Genomic DNA, 20,898 nt, shown 5'->3' with positions numbered 1-20,898 from the left:
TAAGACCCGTTAAGACCCATAAAGACCCGTTAAGACCCGTAAAGACCCGTTAAGACCCGTAAAGACCTGTAAAGACCGTTAAGACCCGTAAAGACCCTTAAAGACCCGTTAAGACCCGTAAAGACCCATCAAGACCCATTAATACCCATTAAGACCCATTAAGACCCGTTAAGAACCATTAAGACCCGTAAAGACCCGTAGACTTACACACACATGTCTGTTATCTCGTCCTCAGGCCGTACCAGTGTGGCCACTGCTCCCAGTCCTTCTCCCAGCCGTCAGACCTGAGGAACCACGTGGTGACGCACTCCAGCGACCGACCCTTCAAGTGCGGCTACTGCGGCCGCGCGTTCGCCGGCGCCACGACGCTCAACAACCACATCCGCACGCACACCGGGGAGAAGCCGTTCAAGTAAGTAACAGTGAGTACCCCCCCACCCGAACCACCCACCCGACCAACCCTCTGCTTCTTCCCGCCTGCTGCAGACTTCACACAGATATGACACCCAGCTAACACCCACTGACACCCTCTAAACCGCCTACTGACACCCTCTAAACAAACTACTGACACCCTCTAAACCGCCTACTGACACCCTCATTACTGCTTCCTGACACCCCGACTATCACCTGCCGGCATCCTAGCTGCTAGGGATTCTTTTTTTCTTAAAAAAACAGTTTAGGAAAACAAACACACAATGTCAGAATCGATATATTTGCTTCATCTGAGTCTATGTGGAGGTAGAAGGAAGTTACCGCTTTTATTGTGGTAGTCTGAGTAACGTGACGTCATATCCATTCCGTATCCGTCAACCAAAACAAACCTCAGAAAGTAAAAAACGTTGGAGGGTCAGCGTGGATACGACCGGCACCCTCACATGTTAAATCCAGCGTGGTAAACACTACACATCCAGTAAAGGATGGAAACACTTTGGGTTTCACACATTGACAGGAAAAGCAGAGCTAGACAGAGCAGAGCTAAAGCTGTGTGCTAACTTCCAAAAAAAAAGGCCAAAATATGTATGAAAAATAAGTTTAAAAAAGTCTGAAATATGTCAGAAAATAAGTCCGAACAAAGGCTGAACAAAGGCTGAAAAAAAGCTGAAATATGTCAGAAAAATGCCAAAACATGCCAGAAATATGGCACAAAAGAGGTCCAAAAAGGCCAAAATATGGCAGAAAAAGGCCTAAAAAAGGCAGAAATATGTCCGAAAAAGGCCGATATATGTCTGAATAAAAGTCTGAAAATGTCTAAAATATTTCCGAAAAAAAAGTCTGAAAAATGCCTGAAAAATATCCGGGAAAAAAGTGTGAAAAAGTTAGCAGGAAACGTTGCGGTGACGTTGCGGTCGAGCCAGTCGTCACTCTCGTCTCCGTGTTCAAATGGGCCGACGCTACAACTGTAGAGCACCCAGATACTGACATTAATGTTCTCTGCATTCAAACGGACACGATGGAGCTGACCATGGATGGATAAAGAGAACGGAGCTGACGGGAGAGCTAGAGACGGACTTGGAGAAGTTACAGGAAGTAGATGCAATAACAACACAAAACAATGACAGATATTGATCCAGAAACCCTCACAGGTGCTGCATTCAGCATAAACAATATGCTCACATCATAACATGGCAAACTGCAGCCCAACAGGCAACAACAGCTGTCAGTGTGTCAGTGTGCTGACTTGACTATGACTTGCCCCAAACTGCATGTGATTATCATAAAGTGGGCATGTCTGTAAAGGGGAGACTCGTGGGTACCCATAGAACCCATTTACATTCACACATCTGGAGGTCAGAGGTCAAGAGACCCCTTTTGAAAATCACCAAAATCGCCAAAATTGAGTGGAAGTTTGGAGCGTTATTTAACCTCCTTCACTACAAGCTAGTATGACATGGTTGGTACCGATGGATTCATCAGGTTCTCTAGTTTCTTATGATACCAGTATCTTCACTCTAAATCACACGCTTAAAAACTGACCACTTCTACTTAAGATTTTGAATGCAGGACTTTTACTTGGACCGGTGTTTTGTAGACCTTGGTATTAGAACAGTGGCTGATGTCTCATGGACTCGCATGAATGCCACCACGTTTTTTTTAACAAATTTGAACCAGCAGCATCACAGAAAATTATCGAATATGCAGCCATTTTGGTCGCAGTCTAGAGCCCTGAAGAATGAAAACGTTCTGATGGGAACACATGGCGGTGTTGTGAGTCCTCTTGCACCAAGTACGAATATTAAATCTTGTTTTGATATTATTTTTGATGTTAATGTTTGTTTTAGTTCCATTTCTTGTGGACATTTTGATTCTGCAACGGAGGGTAGATGAGTGTCTGCTTAGGACCCCCAAAAGGTCTAAACCTATGTCTTTATAGCTCTTATCCATTATTCATGATCCCTCAGTGGAACGTGTGACTATCGTGTTACATCTGCTGTCATGGCTGCTGTGACCTCCGACCTTTACCCTCCTTTATTCAATGACTTCCTGTGATGTTGAGAGGAAAACCTCAGCTTGTTCTTGTTGTTGTAAATCACTGAATGAGAGCATTCATCGTTCAGTGTAAATACAGAAGCTGGTAATGAATCTCTGCATGCTGAGACGTTCATTTCCGTTTTTAACTGATATGTATAATGAGAGGGCGAGCAGCGCTGCAATTAGAGGTTTGTGGACGCTGCTGTTGTCACGCCGTCATCTCGTCAGCGGCGGAGGACGATAAAGATGTCCCTCGGTGGACACAGAGGTCAGCGTTCAGGAGGAGGGCGACGGAGGGGAAAGAGGAAGAGGTCTTAAAGAAAGTGAAGAAATGTGAGTTGAGGGAAATCTAAAGGACAGGTATCAGGGGGGAAGGTCGGGAGGAAACAAATTAATGTCCTTAATAAGCAATCAGAGAAACCCCAAGTCGTCATCGACGTGGAGAGCAAAAGGGCGAGAAGAGAAGAGAGAGAAGACGAGAGAGGGAGAGCGCGGAGGAACAAGAGATCACGGTGTAAAAAGTGAAACGACAAGAAATCCGGTTAAAGCAAATCAGCGTTCTTAATAAGCAATCGGAGGGAACCCCCATCCCCCCCCCCCCGAACCTTTTCATCAGCACTTCAGAGTCTCGGCGGAGGCGGAGCGGGACAAAGACAATCACGGACGGGCGTCAGAAATCTTTAGCGGATCGATGGCCTCGGGGAGTTATCTCCTTTCGGACGACGCGGCGGATAGATTAAAGCTGCCACTGTCACTTTGTCACGAGGAAAACGCTCAACTTTATTCCCCCCCCCACACCCTCCACGCCACCGAGGAGACGGAGGAGGGATTCTGTGTGGTCGGCAGCTTTTCGGCACTGATACTCGCTGGACTGTGGACGTACTGTCAAACTGCTGCTGCTGTTTTATTCTGTTCAGTCACAACTTTAAAGTTTCCTCCTGAAGACTGAAGGAAACCGACGAGATTCAAGACCTCTAATGAGATGCTCCTGCTTTCTTTAGCCTCTTGTCTTCAGGTCAGGGTTCAGTTGGGACTTCTTTATTCTCTGTCCAGCTGTGTTTGAAGTCTATAAGTCAGAGAGAGATCTCATTCTGTTCACAACATAATTTAACATCATTTTCTGCAAAGTATATTGAGTCTTTCTTTATCAGGATCTTGTAAAAAGAGGTTAAAGATCCCCGAAAGAACTCTGAGTTTGCAACATTATAATAGTTTTGAATTTTCAATTTTGTTTAAGCTCGTTTTAGCGATAACAACGCGTTAACGCATATTTGTTTTAACGCCACTAATTTCTTTAATACATTAAAGCAACTTGTGATTTTTAGGTTGTAGCGGGCTCAGATTTAGAGCTAAGAAATCTACAAAACCTGATGAATCCATCGGTACCAACCATGTCGTACTAGCTAGTCAACAAGGAGGATAAATAACGCTCCAAACTTACGCTAAATTTTAGCGAGGAAAAACTGTCATGTCCATTTTCAAAGGGGTCCCTTGACCTCTGACCTCCAGATCAGTGAATGTAAATGGGTTCTATGGGTACCCACGAGTCTCCCCTTTACAGACATGCCCACTTTATGATAATCACATGCAGTTTGGGGCAAGTCATAGTCAAGTCAGCACACTGACACACTGACAGCTGTTGTTGCCTGTTGGGCTGCAGTTTGACATGTTATGATTGGAGCATATTGTTTTATGCTAAATGCAGTACCTGTGAGGGTTTCTGGATCAATATCTGTCATTGATTTGTGTTGTTAATTGATTTACAATAATAAATATATACATACATTTGCATAAAGCAGCATATTTGTCCACTCCCATGTTGATAAGAGGATTAAATACTTGAGAAATCTCCCTTTAAGGTACATTTAGAACAGATAAAAAATGTGTGATTAATTTGCGATTAAATATTTTAATCAATTGACAGCCCTGGTATTTAATATTCATCAAGTATCCGAAGATTTAAACACGTCATTAGCGAGGTGTTGCGATTGGTTCGCTCGCTCCACGTGAAAGCGTTTTTTGTCAGACAGACTCAAGATTCAAGATTCAAGATGTTTATTGTCACACCGATTATACAGGTACAATCCTGTGAAATACTTTTTGCTTGGAGGCTCCACTAAGAAAACAGTAAGTTAAGTAGCAAAAAATTAAATAAAATTAAATTAAATAAAATTAAATAAAATTAAATAATAATAATAATAATAAATGACACAACAATAACAAAATAAATGTACAGTAATAGAAGTGCAATAATAAAGGAAATACTATAGTATATATAGAAGCATATATATATACTATATATATATATATATATATACACTATATATATATATATATAGTGTATATATATATATGGGAGCAGTAGAGGTTGCATACTATAAAAATATTGCACAGGCATTTTAAATTTTTATTTATATTGCACATATTGCATTGATTGAGGACGTAACCTTTTACGTGTTTGTCTCTGCAATGTTGCTGCTTTCATTCACGACAAAGTTATACCGGGATTTTCCCTGAAATATTCCGACATCTTGAGGTGGAAATCGGCGGGTCAGATTTCCCTGAATGTCGATCTCTGCTCCCGTTAACACACGAACACCTGCAGGAAACATACCTGAACATTTCAGCGACAGACTGCCTGATGTGTGAAAGGGACTTTAAGTGCCGGATTAGAAATCACTAACAAGCGTCATGCCCGGAGGCTCAAACAGTAAATTTAAACAATGCTGTTAATGGAGACTTGTTGTCTCTCTGCCTCGTTCTGGTCCCATCAATCTGAGCTGAACACAATCTGTACTCCTTCACTTCCCCTTCTGTCCCGTTTTATAGAAGAGATTAAGATAAAGAGGTGAGCCGGAGCTTCACTGATCCTCCGGGGGAAAGTGATTAAAGCTGCTTCTGTCATTTTGTCAGGACAAAACTGCTCAACGTTATTTTTCCCCGTTGAGAGAAGAAGAAGACGAAGAAGAAGAAGAAGAAGACGTAGCCGGTCGATAGGCAGCGGACTGTCTCAGCTGCTCTCTCTTTGTTCTGCAGGACGAGCGTCCTCGTGTCTGTCCTGCTGGATAAGTCGCTGTGACAGACGAGCTTCAGAGCAGCTTTGATGTCGGTAGCTGTTTGTGGGTTTTTATAAATGTACAGACGAGTCAGAGCGGGAGCGTCCTCCTCCTGGAGGGCCGAGCAGCAGCAGCAGCAGCAGTAACAGTAGCAGCAGCAGCAGCAGTAACAGTAGCAGCAGCAGTAGCAGTAACAGCAGCAGCAGCAGCAGCAGCATTAACAGCAGCAGCAGCAGCAGCAGCATTAACAGTAGCAGCAGCAGCAGCAGCAGCAGCAGCAGCAGTAACAGTAGCAGCAGCAGTAGCAGCAGCAGCAGCAGCAGCAGCAGTAACAGCAGCAGCAGCAGCAGCAGCATTAACAGTAGCAGCAGCAGCAGCAGCAGTAACAGTAGCAGCAGCAGCAGCAGCAGCATTAACAGCAGCAGCAGCAGCATTAACAGTAGCAGCAGCAGCAGCAGCAGCAGCAGTAACAGTAGCAGCAGCAGTAGCAGCAGCAGTAGCAGCAGCAGTAACAGCAGCAGCAGCAGCAGCAGCATTAACAGTAGCAGCAGCAGCAGCAGCAGCAGCAGTAACAGTAGCAGCAGCAGCAGCAGTAACAGCAGCAGCAGCAGCAGCAGCAGCAGCAGTAACAGCAGCAGCAGCAGCAGTAACAGCAGAGTCTCTAACAGAGGAAGCAGCAGCAGCAGCAGCAGCAGCAGTAACAGCAGCAGCAGCAGCAGTAACAGTAGCAGCAGCAGCAGCAGCAGCAGCAGCAGCAGTAACAGTAGCAGCAGCAGCAGCAGCAGCAGCAGCAGCAGTAACAGTAGCAGCAGCAGCAGCAGCAGCAGCAGTAACAGTAGCAGCAGCAGCAGCAGTAACAACAGCAGCAGCAGCAGCAGCAGCAGCAGTAACAGCAGCAGCAGCAGCAGCAGCAGCAGTAACAGCAGCCGCAGCAGCAGTAACAGTAGCAGCAGCAGCAGCATTAACAGTAGCAGCAGCAGCAGCAGCAGCAGCAGTAACAGTAGCAGCAGCAGCAGCAGTAACAACAGCAGCAGCAGCAGCAGCAGCAGCAGTAACAGCAGCAGCAGCAGCAGTAACAGCAGCAGCAGCAGCAGCAGCAGCAGTAACAGCAGCCGCAGCAGCAGTAACAGTAGCAGCAGCAGCAGCAGCAGCAGCAGCAGCAGTAACAGCAGCAGCAGCAGCAGCAGCAGCATTAACAGTAGCAGCAGCAGCAGCAGCAGTAACAGTAGCAGCAGCAGCAGCAGCAGCAGCAGTAACAGTTTATTCGTCACTTCCCCGATGTGTATGTTTTGTTTCAATTGACGTAATTAATGTAAACCACGTGTTTAAAACTGTTTTAAACATATACAGTACGTTTCACTCGAAACGTAATAGAGAATGCAGTTTAATTGTATGGGAATGTAATTCCGTAGGAGACGGGGTTGAATTGAACGCGTCTGTTTCCTACAGAAAGTCGACCTTAACCAGGTTACTAAGTCTTAAACACACTGAGTCGGTTTCTAATGTGTTTATGAGGTTTAACGAGCAGAAACTCCACTTAAAGAGCTTCTAAATGAGCGTCGTTGAGCTTCAACCTGTCCAACCTTATCTAACTAACATCTCCTCTTCCTCCTCTTCCTCCTCCTCTTCCTCCTCGTCTTCCTCCTCCTCCTCCTCCTCCTCCTCCTATCTATCTGTCTAACAGCATGTTAGTCTTGTTTCAGGGCTGCTAAGTCCAATACCTCAACACAGCTTTCTCTTTGAAGACCCCCCCACCCCTTCATCCCAACACACACACACACACACACACGCACACACACACACACACACACACACACACATTTATATACATTCAGCTGCCCCCCCCTCCTCTCTTTCTATTGAAAGTGACAGTGACGCTGCTTTATCAGGCCGGGATATGTCCCTGTACCCCCCCCCCCCCCAGCCTGCTAGATAGATTATTGACAGGTGTGTGTGTGTGTGTGTGTGTGTGTGTGTGTGTGTGTGTGTGTGTGTGTGTGTGTGTGTGTAATTTGTCGTTCAGGTTGTTCAGATCAGGGCAACAATTACAGCTCTCTGCTCCGCTGGGCCTCACACACACTTTATACTGTCACTGGGTATTAGAGTTAACAGGGTGGTGTGTGTGTGTGTGTGTGTGTGTGCGTGTGTGTGTGTGTGTAGCCGTGTTTCCATTCACACATTTGAATGCACATTTTGAAGTGTCTTTTTTATGATTTCTAAATAGATGTTTTAATGCCAGAATCGATATATCTGCTTCATCTGAGTCTATGTGGAGGTAGAAGGAAGTTACCGCTCTTATTGTTGTAGTCTGAGTTGGGTTTCACACATTGACAGGGAAAGCAGAGCTAGACATCATGGCTAAAGCTGCATGCTAACTTCTAAAAAAGGCCAAAATATGTCTGAAAATTACGTCCAAACAAAGGCTGGAAAAAGTCTGAAAATAAAGTCTGAAAAATGCTGAAATGTGTCCAAAAAAAGGTTGAAAAAATGCCAAAGTATGTCCGAAATATGGTCCAAAAAATGTAAAAAAAAAAGGCCAGAATATGTCCAAAAAAAGGCCTAAAAAAGGCAGAAATATGTTCAAACAAAAGTCCGAAATTCCTCCGAAAAAAGGCCGATATATGTCTGAATAAAAGTTCGCAAAATATCCGAAAAACGTGTGAAACAGTTAGCAGGAAAACGTTATCGTATCGCGGTAACGTTGCGGTGGAGCCGACCGTCTCTCGTCTCCGTGGTCAAATGGGCCGACGCTACAACTGTAGAGCTGGATAAAGAGAACAGAGCTGACGGGAGAGCTAGAGACCACCTTGGAGAAGTTACAGGAAGTAGACACGTGAGACTATGTCCGCTTTTCAAAATAAGGTGTTAATAAAGGGAACTGTATATACAAAATACATCTATGGAAATAAGATTGATGGATTATATTCACCAGAAGTATAAAACATTACAAGTCCCTTATAGATTAAAAAGAAAATACCACTAATCTGTGAGGGAAATGTCTTTATTCTCTCCGAGCCATTTAGGCTTCATGCTCCACTGAGACACTTTCATAGGAATGAACGGAACCTCCAACGCTGGATCCAGTTCTCTTTGTACATCCAGGCGTCGTACTGTAGAAAAAGAGTACCGTCACGTTTTTAGAATTTTGGTTCCTCGTGACATCACTACGCGCCGAAAAAACTTTTTTTTTCGTAATTTCAAACGTTCGCTTAAAATTCTCTCTACAACTGAAAGGAAACACGACTTCTGTGTGTTTGTGATGTTTAAAGTCTCTTTTGTCTTCAGCAGTGTTGTGCTTTTTCTGACCTTCTCTACAAGCTTCAACTAATCACTCTCTTCTCTGTTTTCTGTGTGTGTTTCTGTACATGTGTGTGTGTGTGTGTGTGTGTGTGTGTGTGTTAGGTGCGAGCGTTGCGACCGCAGCTTCACACAGGCCACTCAGCTCAGCCGCCACCAGCGACTCCCCAACGAGTGTAAACCCGTGAACGAGAGCAGCGAGTCCATCGAGGTGGATTAACCCCCCCGACCTTTTCCTGACTGACTGACTGACTGAGACGTCGTCCACGTTAACGCAGCTCAATATGAAAACGCACCTCTTTCTCTCCGTCCACGCCACGCCAGCGTTCACTCAGACCTCTATTCTGAACAACAGGAAGACTTCACAGAGAAATTTAACCGACATAAATAGTTTTCCAGAAAGCTCCATGATGAGTGAACGGGAAGAGAACGGCATCGTTTTAATGTATTGATTCATCGGCCCACTAAAACATGTTGATAGTGAAACTGGGGGTCTTGATCAATACTTAAGAATATAGAGAATGAGTTCACAACATGTAGACACGAGTGGAGATTAACTTCATGAAGCATGTCAGAGAAGGAAAATCCATCTGTAGGAACTAATCGTGATTAATCACACATTTTTTATCTGTTCAAAATGTTCCTTAAAGGGAGATTTGTCAAGTATTTAATCCTCTTATCAACATGGGAGTGGACAAATATGCTGCTTTATGCAAAATGTATGTATATATTTATTATTGGAAATCAATTAACAACACAAAACAATGACAGATATTGTCCAGAAATCCTCACAGGTACTGCATTTAGCATTAAAGGGGAGACTCGTGGGTACCCATAGAACCCATTCACATTCACATATCTGGAGGTCAGAGGTCAAGAGACCCCTTTGAAAATGGACATGACGGTTTTTCCTCGCCAAAATGTTGTGTAAAGTTTGGAGCGTTATTTAACCTCCTTCATGACCAGCTAGTATGACATGGTTGGTACCGATGGATTCATCAGGTTTACTAGTTTCATATGATACCAGTATCTTCACTCTAGCTTTAAAACTGAGCCGCTACAACCTAGAAATCACAAGTTGTGTTAGTGCGTTAAAGAAATTAGTGGCGTTAAAACTAATTTGCGTAAACGTGGTATTATTGTTATCTTTGACAGCCCTAATATTTAAATAAAAACTCAAACTAAACCTTTCTGAAGAACTGAAACTAAACTAAAACTATCAAAACACACTCTGAAAACTTACTAAAAACAAAATTCAAAATTCAAAACTATTGGAAAATTGCAAATTCAGAGTTGTTTCAGGGATCTTTAACCTCTTAGTGGCGTTAAAACAAATTTGAGTTAACGCGTTATTATAACGTTAACTTTGACAGCCCTATTTATGAGCCATGTTGTTTTTTTCGGTTGTCTGACAGAAACAAAAAAATTTGTAAATGAGAACAACAAAATCCTGAAATGGTCTGTATTGAAACACATTAAAGGTGTTCAACACACAACAAAAGTTTTATTGCTTACTGAACAAAAAAGGAAGACAAAGATTTAACTGTTTTATATTCATGAAATACGGATTTAATCGCCTCAGTAGCATTTATGAGCCATAAAATCAGTAATTTATACTTGTTTGGTTGTCTAAAAGAAACTGACAGTTTTGTTTTTTGATGACCAAAAACAGAAGACAAAGGTTTCACTGTTTCCTGTTGTCGTGGTGTTTCAGTGTGGACGGAGATCTTTAGGAAAACGACCTGACGTCGTTCTTAAAGAGCGTTTTCAGATTTAGCCGCTGAGTGTGAACGCAGTCTGACCGACCGACTGACCGACTGACTCGTGGAGAGGAGAGACTTTAAAGCCACATTTTCATCCTGCTGGAGAGAATTCAACCAAACCAAAGATCCTTTTTCTTCCAGCAGAGGAGAAGAAGAAGAAGAAGAAGAAGAAGAAGAAGAAGAAGAAGAAGAAGGTCGGACTAACGAACTTTTGGACGAGGATATTTATTGGAGACGTTTTTGGGGGAATCCCGTCACGTTTCCCCTCCAAAGAAAAAACACTTTCTTGAAATCGGATAGAAGAAACAATGAAATACCAAAAAACCCAGACTGACTTGGTCTGACTGTAGCTTTACTTCTTTTATTCCCTTTTTGTTTTTTGCAACAGCGATGCCAAAGGAGGGCGCGACCAAAGCTAACAGACTGAGAATGCACAACGAGCAACGACACGGACGTCTGAGGACGACGCTCAACTTTTACTAAATAAAACGGAGTTATGTATTGTACAAAAAAAAACAACCAAATAACAAAAGGACAAAACAAACATAAATTATATTTATCTTCTTGCTCATATCAGGCTTCGGGCACTTTTGTTTTAAATGTTGATTATTTAATTTTTGATGTAAAGAAGGCGGAGGAATGAAATACTGAAGAGATAATTGATTTCTTATAGAAATAATCAGTTCATGAGGAAATGTGTTGAATATGAAGGTGACAGTCTGTTTTTATCATCTTGGCATTTAAAGGGACTGTTTGTAACTTTCAGAAATGCTTGTCAACAGCGACATCTGTGGTCGTGAAATCAACGAAAGTCAGCGTCGGGCTCACGCTTGCTCGCTCTAAATAGACATGAACGAGCATCGCTCAAAACAGTGAGGCGACACACGTCAGCTAAAAGCACAATATCACTCTATATTTCAGCTGCTTGGCAGTAATGTTAGCTGACCAGACGAAGGTCTCTCCATGAATCAGTGCTGATCCTAGTGTTGGCTTTTCCTGCCTCAGCGAGGCAGCGGGGCTCTGCAGCGAGTAACGTCTCGTCCCTCCGACGTAACGTCACGTCTCGCTCTCAGCAGGAGAGAGCTCTGACCGGGTGCCGAAGGGAGACACCGGCACCCGGTCGGTAACGAGACGATAACGTTACTCGCTGAGGAGCTCCGTCACTTCACAAGACACGGGAAACCTCTGTTGGTCTGGAGGAGCTGCAGCAGTTATTTCTGCCCAAACGTCCACTGAACATTCACTAGATATTCTCAGAGCTAAACTAACTCTTCTGCAGTGTGGAGTGAGCGCGCGTTCACGTCTAGAGGTGGAGCGAGTACGCGAGAACGCGCGCGCTGTCTGAGTGAAGGCAAGCAGCAGAGGAGGAGAGACAGCGGCCACACGCGAGCGCGCATATGCGAGCGCGCATGTGTCCCGACCCGGTACATTTATACGCTTAGAAAGTTACGAACAGTCCCTTTAAAACATTTTCAGGGTGAACTTTTCTTCCATTTCTTCTTCTTGTTGTTTTAATATCAGATGAGTATAAAGATGATCATCTGAAGGCACAAACATGATCAAATCCAAAAAGGGCAGATGTTTCTGGTTTGAAGATACTTTCTGTTCGTCTCACAGAGTATATTTAATACGCAATGCAAAGTTTGAATTCATCCACAAGCAATCTCAGACGTGTAAATAGTTCCTGTGTGTCGTTACGATACACTTTGTATTCAAATGAGTGAGGGTAAAAAAGCACAGTTATTACATGAACACCAAAAATAGGTTTTTGTGCCTGAGAGTTAAAAAGCTTTAATAATAATAATAATGATGATGATGATAATAATAATCTGTAGCTTCTCTTCCCAAAGAACCTGCTGGATGTAAATCTACAGTCCAAACCAAAACTCAGAGAGATGTTTCACTGCAGGTAAAAAACCTTTTACTTTAATCACACAAACGTCTGTAAGAGTTCACGAGCAGCTTTATGGTTCGTGTCCACAGGGGTGTTTATTATGGTGAGGGGACGCGACGCTTCCCAGCATTGGACGCTTGGTGTGCTGTCCCTAGAAACAAGGCACTCGGCTCCTGATTGGACGAACGCTTTCCCGCCGTTGGCTGCTGCTCCCAGCTTTCAAACCGGAACCAGTATGGAGGCTCGTTTGGAAACTTTCTTCTCTTATTTCACGTAAATAGTTCACTGAAATGTGTTTCTGAAAACATTTGAGGCGAGAAATAATCCATGCAGTTGATGAATCTGTCTTTAATTTGGATCAACAACGTTTAGTTTAAAAGATCCTCGGAGTTTCGAGAGGAGGCGAGTCGTGTCGGACGCCCGTGATTTGCATAAAGTAGACGAGCCCTCAACTTTATGCAAATAAGGAGCGGGCGTCGTGACGCCTAGTCTCTCGAATCGCGACGCCACGCTACCAGAATGCATTGCACGGCTGCTTACATAGACAATGAATGGGTAGCGTGGAAAGCACGGAGGCTGTGGACACGTACCGTTAGTCACCGAAAGCCTGATTAGACTGTTATCAGCTCATTAAATGTGCTTTATCGGTCGCTATACGTCTACTACGTTGTAAAAGTGAAAGTGAAACTTAAAAGCAACAAGTTCTAACAGGTCAAACTGAATGAAACAGCTTTAGGTTGGTGAACACAAAGAAAACTACACGTGTTTGTTGTTGACGCCACCCCCGGTCTCCTGGGTGAACGTCCGGTGTTTTGTGTCCGATCCATCGGCCCCGACCTCCACCTCTTACTGAGTTTCAGGCTGTCTATACTTCAACACCTGACTTTTTTGCTCCTGTCATAATCACTACGGTCTGTTGTCTTCTTTTATTCCTTCTTTTGGTGATCTACCATGTGAATGATATATAAAACCTACTAGTGGGTATAGCAGGCCCCTTTAGACCCACATCTATGAGGCTGATAACCACTGATAATGCTCATTTAATGACCTGATAACAGTCTGATCAGCTGACAAAGAGTCAGGATCAATCTTTCATTTATTTATTGTGATAACAAACTGCAGACGTGAAAACTCTGCTTACATCTCCTCCTCCTGGTTGTGACAACGTGAACATGTGCAAGTTGTTCTGTAATTAATCATAATCTGTACTTTAACGTGCCACTTTAAAGAGCCACATTGAACAAAAACATTACCGGCTGATTACAGCTGAGTGTCGGCGAACTCGGCTGTGTTCTGGCAAATCTGGCAACCCTGTCTCCTACAAAATTATATTCCCATACAATTAAACTGCATTCTGTATTTTCTTCCAGATTACGATCACTTTTTTAAACAGTTTTAAACACGTGGTTAACGTTGTAAATTTGAACAAAACAAAACAGAAATGCAACAAAACTACTTGGTTAAGTTTAGTAAAAATCATCATGTTACGTAACTTTAAACATTCAACGTTTAAAATAAGTCAACGTCAGGGTTCAGCGTTGCCTAAAGTCCATTTTTACTTGCCCCTATACAAATAGTTTTATTTATTAACAGTAATTTTTATTTAAGTAAATGAATTTGAGTCTCTTATCAACTCTGTGATGATGATAAACTCTTACAGACGTGTTTGTGTTACTAAAAGTAAAAACAGTTTTGTGTCCGAGTGAGACATCTCTTTATTCAGCGATGCAGATTGATCCAATGCTGTATATAAATATAGAAAATACAAACTATGGGGGTTTTATATGATGATGGATCAACGAGGACGGAGGTGAATATGAACCAGAGCTCTGAGCAAATTCACTTTCTGTTCACATCTGTCGGGATCCAGAAGATTGACTTCAAGATCAACTGAAGGGAGATAAAAAATAAGTATTTAAAATAATAAAACACAAATAAATTCATGACCAAACAACCGCGTTTAGATGTTTCTACAAGCTACAGTTTGGTGTCTAAGTTCCCCTAAATTACGACTTCAAAAGGTGACAGTATTTCTCCAGAATTGTTGAAAGGCATTCTGGGAAATGTAGGCAATGATGTAGGCAAAGTAGACTTTTTGGGGGGGAATTTGGGTTTATAATTCTTCCATCGAGGACTAAATTGGAAATATGTAAACTTTCTAAAAAAAATTATAAATAAATATATAATAAAAATTAGATGCCACATCATGATTTGAAGGATTAAAAAAGAGTAAAACAAATTAATTATTAAAATAAAAACAAGACTTTCTGGATGAAATGAGCCTCTGGGATCAGCTGAACACGGAGTGAACGTTGCTCTGAGCTTCTGATGACGATAATCATTTCTTCTGTAATGTGACTGACATTAATTAATCTGATGGAAAAGATAAAACCCGTCATGTCAAACAGAAGAACTCTGATGAATCCACTTTGACTCGATCTCGTTTGCATGATTTGATTTCTCTTCCCTCCCCCCCGTCCCCCTTTTTTCTTTTTTTTAAATGAATGAGATCAAAAACCAAAAAGTTTTCGTTGTTCCGTAGGAAATAAAGCTGAAATCCAGTTTTGATTCTTAACAGTGATTCTCTCTGTGGTTTTATTGATGTTTATTAATGAAGATAATTATGATAATGTTTCACAAATACACAACTTTTCATATTTATAACAGCTTCAGTTTCCTCTAGAAATAAAATGAACATTTCAACATTTAACCTTTAATAAGAATTTTGAGTTTGTTTGACAGAAAAAACAAACAAATATAAATATAAATATAAATACAAATACAGATACATGGAATGTGCTTCAACTTTTCTAATTATTTTTACCAGTTAAAATTGAAAACTACAAAAAAAGTCCTAATCTTTTGAGAATAAAACACATCTGGTTATTGACTCATACATCATGTAACTTTATTCTCATTAAATTACGACTTTATTCCTTTGAAATTATTAGTTTATTCTTGTAATATTACAACTTTTTTTTTCTTTAAGTATTCTGATCTAATTCTCATTAAATTACAATTTAATACTCATTAAATTACGAAACTCTTCTTGTAATATTACAATGTTTTTTCTTGAATTATTGGGACTTAATTCTCATTAAAGTAATTATTTTACGATTTTCTTTTCTTAAAATAGTGTGACTTTATTCTTTTTTTCTCAAAATTGCTTTTTTTTCCCCCTCGTGATTACGTCTTTATTCTTGTATAAATAAATTATATAATAATATATATATATATATATATATATATATATATATATAATTTTTTTATTTTTTTATCAAAATTTTACAACTTTATTTTTGAAATCTCAGATTAGAGATAGGTAGATATTATTCTGTTCTAATAATAATAATAATTACTTTAAGAAAGTTGTCGGTGGTTTCTCTTTCTCATCTCTGATTGGAGCATTAATAAAAGGGGCGTGGCTTCAAATCACCTGAGATTATATTTAAATGTGTTTTGAGCTCAACTAATAATTTATCTTTTTATAAACTGCCACAGAGGAAGTTTAGAGACGATCGTCAGCTGCCTCCACTTACTGCTAACAATCTGTAACACACACACACACACACACACACACACACACACACACTCGCACACACACACACACACACACACACACACACACACACACACACACACACACACACACACACACACACACAGCCCGGCCTTGACCTGCAAACACAAACTGGACTTCCCCGTTTCCAGTCTGATTTCAGAGATTATTCCTGAGAGGATTCGACAAATTCACCAAAACAAACCCAGTCGGAGTTTTAAAGCATCAATCACAGCTCGTTTTCCTTCCAGCGTGGGAACCGGATCAGAACCCCCGAGGACACACAAACCATCACACAACCATCACACAACCACCACACAACCACCACACAACCATCACACAACCACCACACAACCACCACACAACCATCACACAACCACCACACAACCATCACACAACCACCACACAACCATCACACAACCACCAGACAACCACCACACAACCATCACACAACCACCACACAACCACCACACAACCATCACACAACCACCACACAACCATCACACAACCACCACACAACCATCACACAACCACCAGACAACCACCACACAACCATCACACAACCACCACACAACCATCACACAACCACCAGACAACCATCACACAACCAAGAGTTTCACCTCTTTTTCTTTTTGTGTGACCAGCATGTGAGCGAGTCCAGATTAGATTACATGTAATGAGATTATAGTAGTTTTAATTAGAAGCAGTTAGTGTGAGAGAAGAAAAACAAACCGCTGACTGAGAAACGAGGCCGAGGAGGAAAAAAGAGTTTTTGAGTTTTATTTATTTGAACAAGTTCAAATTAAAAAAGACATAAAAGTTCAAGAGGGAAAAAACCCAGATAATATCTGACTCATAACCTCCAGCTAAATAATATAAAACATATTCACAATGTGAACGTTATATTCAGATTATGTAACAAAGAAAAACACTGTGCAGCAAAAGAATAAATAGTAGTAGTAATATAATATATATATATAAATATATATAAAAAAATATATTTTATATATATAAATATATATATAAAAAAGAAGAAAAATATATATAAATATATATATATTTTGGAGACCAAAAAAGAAAAAAAAAGAGTACTAAAATTTCAACTTTTTTCTCTACATTTCAGATTTTGATATGATACAAGGTATATAAAACTAATTAAAAGTACAAAAAAATACAGTATTTGTTACTGAAATGTGATGCAGAATGCAAAAATAGAAATATTAAAATAAAGAACATTTCAAATTACTCGTATTAGAGTATTAAAATCTCAACTTTCTTCATGCAATATACAACTTTTTTTCTCTCAACATTTCATATTTTCTCCTCCTCAATGTGGCCTCAATACTCTGTCGTACAAAACCAATAGAGTGCAGAAGAACACTGAAATTTTTTAGTTAGCAGCAGTCATATTTTTATCATATTAAACATAATATAAGATGAAGCTTTATTGATCGCTAGAGGGGAAATCTGGTTGTTGCAGCACAAAGACAGAAATAATAAAGATAAATAGAGAAAGTAATAAATAATACAAGATATATAAAACTAAAATAAGATTAGAATACATTTATATATATATTTATAAAATAATAATTAGATGGAAGATTTTTAGTTAGCAGACAGAAATAATACAGATAGAGAAATAAAATAAATAAATAATACAAGGTATATAAAACTAAAATAAGAAGATAATAAAATATACAAACTATACAAGAACATTTATAGACAAAAAAATTCTATGTTGACTCTAGGAATTAACTTGTTTTTCATGCGATTAATTCACTCGTCAATATATATTTTTGAACTGTTGTTTTTGTAATAAATACTTTCACACAGAAGGTGAATATTACGCAGTAAAAGAGCAACATTATTCGTCACGCCCCCGGTGAGTAACGACCTTTACTGAGATGTGAAGCAGGGAGAGTAGAAATTCTCCCAAAATAGAAACAATAAAATACAGAATGAAACATCCGTCTGTCTGTCCGTCCGTCTGTTTGTCCATCTGTCCGTCTGTGTGTCTGTCTGTCTGTCTGTCTGTCTGTCTGTGTGTCTGTCTGTGTGTCTGTCTGTCCGTCTGTCCGTCTGTCTGTCTGTGTGTCTGTCTGTCTGTCTGTCTGTCTGTCTGTCTGTGTGTCTGTCTGTCTGTCTGTCTGTGTGTCTGTCTGTCTGTCTGTCTGTGTGTCTGTCTGTCTGTGTGTCTGTCTGTCTGTCTGTCTGTCTGTCTGTCTGTGTGTCTCTCTGTCTGTCCGTCTGTCTGTGTGTCTGTCTGTCTGTGTGTCTGTCTGTCTGTCTGTGTGTCTGTCTGTCTGTCTGTGTGTCCGTCTGTCTGTCCGTCCGTCTGTGTTTGTCCATCTGTCCGTCTGTGTGTCTGTCTGTCTGTCTGTCTGTCTGTCTGTCTGTCTGTCTGTCTGTCTGTCTGTGTGTCTGTCTGTCTGTCTGTCTGTCTGTGTGTCTGTGTGTCTGTCTGTCTGTGTGTCTGTCTGTCTGTCTGTCTGTCTGTCCGTCTGTCCGTCTGTCCGTCTGTCTGTCTGTCTGTCTGTCTGTCTGTGTGTCTGTGTGTCTGTCTGTCTGTCCATCTGTCTGTGTGTGTTTGTGTGAGAGAGTTTAATGGTTTTCCTTTTGGGGGGAGTTTCCTGTCGGGGGGAAATATTAAGCAGACGAGAGGTCGCTCTTTCAGAACCAATCAGACGTGAAGCTCTGGAGGTTCCTTTAACTTTTAATTGGAAACATGTTGGAGGAGAAAAGTGGGAAAGTTTCACTGTGAGAAAATCTGTCTGCTGTTAATGTGAAGTTAAAACATGTCTGTGATGTTCTCATGTTGTTACAGTCAGTCGGTCTGATGATGGATGAGATGTGATTGTTGATATGTGGGTTAAAGGATAACTTTAACCTGGACCCTATGTTCTCATGTTTTTGAGTGACTAACAGGAACAACAATATCTGAAAGTGGTCCAGTGTTGAGGGAGAACGCTGTAGACTGTAGAATATGTAGAATATGGTGCTATTGGGGCAAGCTGGCAGCGTCATTTACGTCCACTAAAAATGCTTGTTTTTGTCACGACAGGCTCTGACTGTTATTATAAATGTCTGACAACATCATGGAAAGAGTCTCACTCAAGGAGAAGTCTCGTTGTGAAATCTGGCGAGGTGACGTGTTGCCGGAAGACACCGGTGGAATAGTGGAATACATCTTGGTTTTTTGCAACCAGAAGTGACACCAGAAGGTGGAGCTAAGTACAACCGAACGCTGGATAAGACGTTTTTAGGCGACCAAAATGTTATAATTAGCTTTGATGAAGTGAAATCACACTGTGAAAGGGTTAAAGTTGTAAGATGAAAACACGGACAACGCGCAGACCGGACAACGCCGTGGTAGCGACCTGTCAATCACAAGGTAGCCCCGCCCTAAAGCATCCCCTGCTTTATGGTCTATCTGACTCTAAATGGGACCATCATTTACTAAATGAACATCATGCTGTATTGAAGAAGACTTGAAACTAGCGATTGAGACCATAAACTCATGTTTACAATGTTTACTGAGGTAATAAATCACGTGAGAAGTAGAAGCTCATTTTCTCATAGACTTCTATACAACCAGAGGAGTCGCCCCCTGGTGGCTGGAAGAGAGAATGCAGGTTTAAGACACTTCAGCATTGGCTTCACTTCTCAGACCCCGGAGTTGATCTTTTCCTAAACCGAAGTAGTTTCCTGTGGAGACAGAAGTTTATTTTGAAAAGACTGTACGCATGTAACGAGCGGGAATTGACACGTTTTGTTGGAGAAAAAAAAGCATGAAAAATGAAGATATCATACGAACCGTTGTGTGAGGATATGTTGGGTGTGTCAAACAAGCTGCAGCTCACAGCCTGAAGTGTGTGTGTGTCTGTGTGTGTGTGTGTGTGTGTGTGTCTGTGTGTGTGTTTGCAGAGGTGGTGTACAGTATGTGTTAATGTCTGCAGTTCCACAACAACTGAGGAAGAAGATCATGTGATATGATCAAAAGCACCAGAGCTGCTGCTAAATGGACGTTGAGGTGAGATTGTTTCGTCAATTCACTTTGATTTGATTAAACCTTTTTCCTGAATATACATTATGTATATGAATGGAATTTCAGATAAAAACACTCAGTTGATAAGATATTTCAGTGTAAACATCAACATTTCTTCTGTTGCTCTTTCCTTTGCTTCTCCTCTTGTTATCTTCCTCCTCCTCCTCCTCCTCCTCCTCTTCCTCTCAGTAGATGGATGCGTTTGGGAACATCTGCTCCCAGTCAGCTCTGAAGGCCCAACACGTCTGTTAATGTTGTTCTACATGTGATAACACGCGTCGTCTGTCTGCAGTCGACCTCCAGCTGCTTCTGTTCCCACTTCACATTCACAGCTTCACTTCACTCATTTCATAATGTGTCTTATTGGCTTTTATTTCATGATATAATTTAATTTTAAATGTAGTTATTTTTATTTATTTTAAATAATATTTAATTTACTACATACATTCAGCTCTTTCTACATTGAAACATTTTGCTAGAAAACTGTTCGGATGTTGTCAAAAAAAACAAAACACCGGAAAGACAAAAAGAAGACAAAATAATTTCATAGTCAAAAATAGTCATAGTATAGTATGTCGAAATGTTTTTCAAAAAAAGTCACAATATAGTATATCGAAAAATTTCATGAAAAAAAAGTAATTATATAGTATGTTGAAAAATTTAATAAAAAAAGTCAGAGTAAAGCATGTCGAATTTCTTTCCGAAAAAAAAGTCATCTAATGCCAGCTGGTTTGTGTTTATGTTTCATACATCATATTATAATATTATTTAATAATTTATACGTTTTTTTTTGTTTTGGATGAACTGTCCAAGTG

General features: G+C 40.8%; 2 protein-coding genes and 1 long non-coding RNA gene across 5 annotated transcripts in view; 2 read left to right on the top strand and 1 right to left on the bottom strand.

The window, feature by feature from the left end:
• prdm6 (PR domain containing 6) overlaps positions 1–9,545 on the top strand; it is a 107,733-nt gene extending 98,188 nt beyond the window's left edge. For 2 of the 3 annotated variants that reach the window (XM_037777881.1, XM_037777882.1), the window contains exons 8-9: positions 236–412; positions 8,928–9,545. In XM_037777881.1, the coding sequence (XP_037633809.1) occupies positions 236–412; positions 8,928–9,042 (292 nt within the window). In that variant the 3' untranslated portion in view covers positions 9,043–9,545. Of the gene's footprint in view, positions 1–235; positions 423–8,927 lie in introns of all 3 variants that reach the window. The other variant, XM_037777883.1, reaches the window with a different exon arrangement.
• LOC119492980 (actin, non-muscle 6.2-like) overlaps positions 1–20,898 on the bottom strand; it is an 840,607-nt gene that overhangs the window by 641,996 nt on the left and 177,713 nt on the right. The gene's annotated exons all lie outside the window — the stretch shown is intronic.
• On the top strand, positions 19,946–20,581 carry LOC119493010. The gene is made up of 2 exons (XR_005207890.1): positions 19,946–20,068; positions 20,276–20,581. It is a non-coding gene; the product is annotated as an uncharacterized LOC119493010 (long non-coding RNA).

Source organism: Sebastes umbrosus, chromosome 8 (genome assembly GCF_015220745.1).
Source record: "Sebastes umbrosus isolate fSebUmb1 chromosome 8, fSebUmb1.pri, whole genome shotgun sequence".
Classification (NCBI taxonomy): domain Eukaryota; kingdom Metazoa; phylum Chordata; class Actinopteri; order Perciformes; family Sebastidae; genus Sebastes; species Sebastes umbrosus.
Note: the sequence above shows the minus strand (reverse complement) of the source record. Positions and strands in the feature narration are given on the sequence as shown.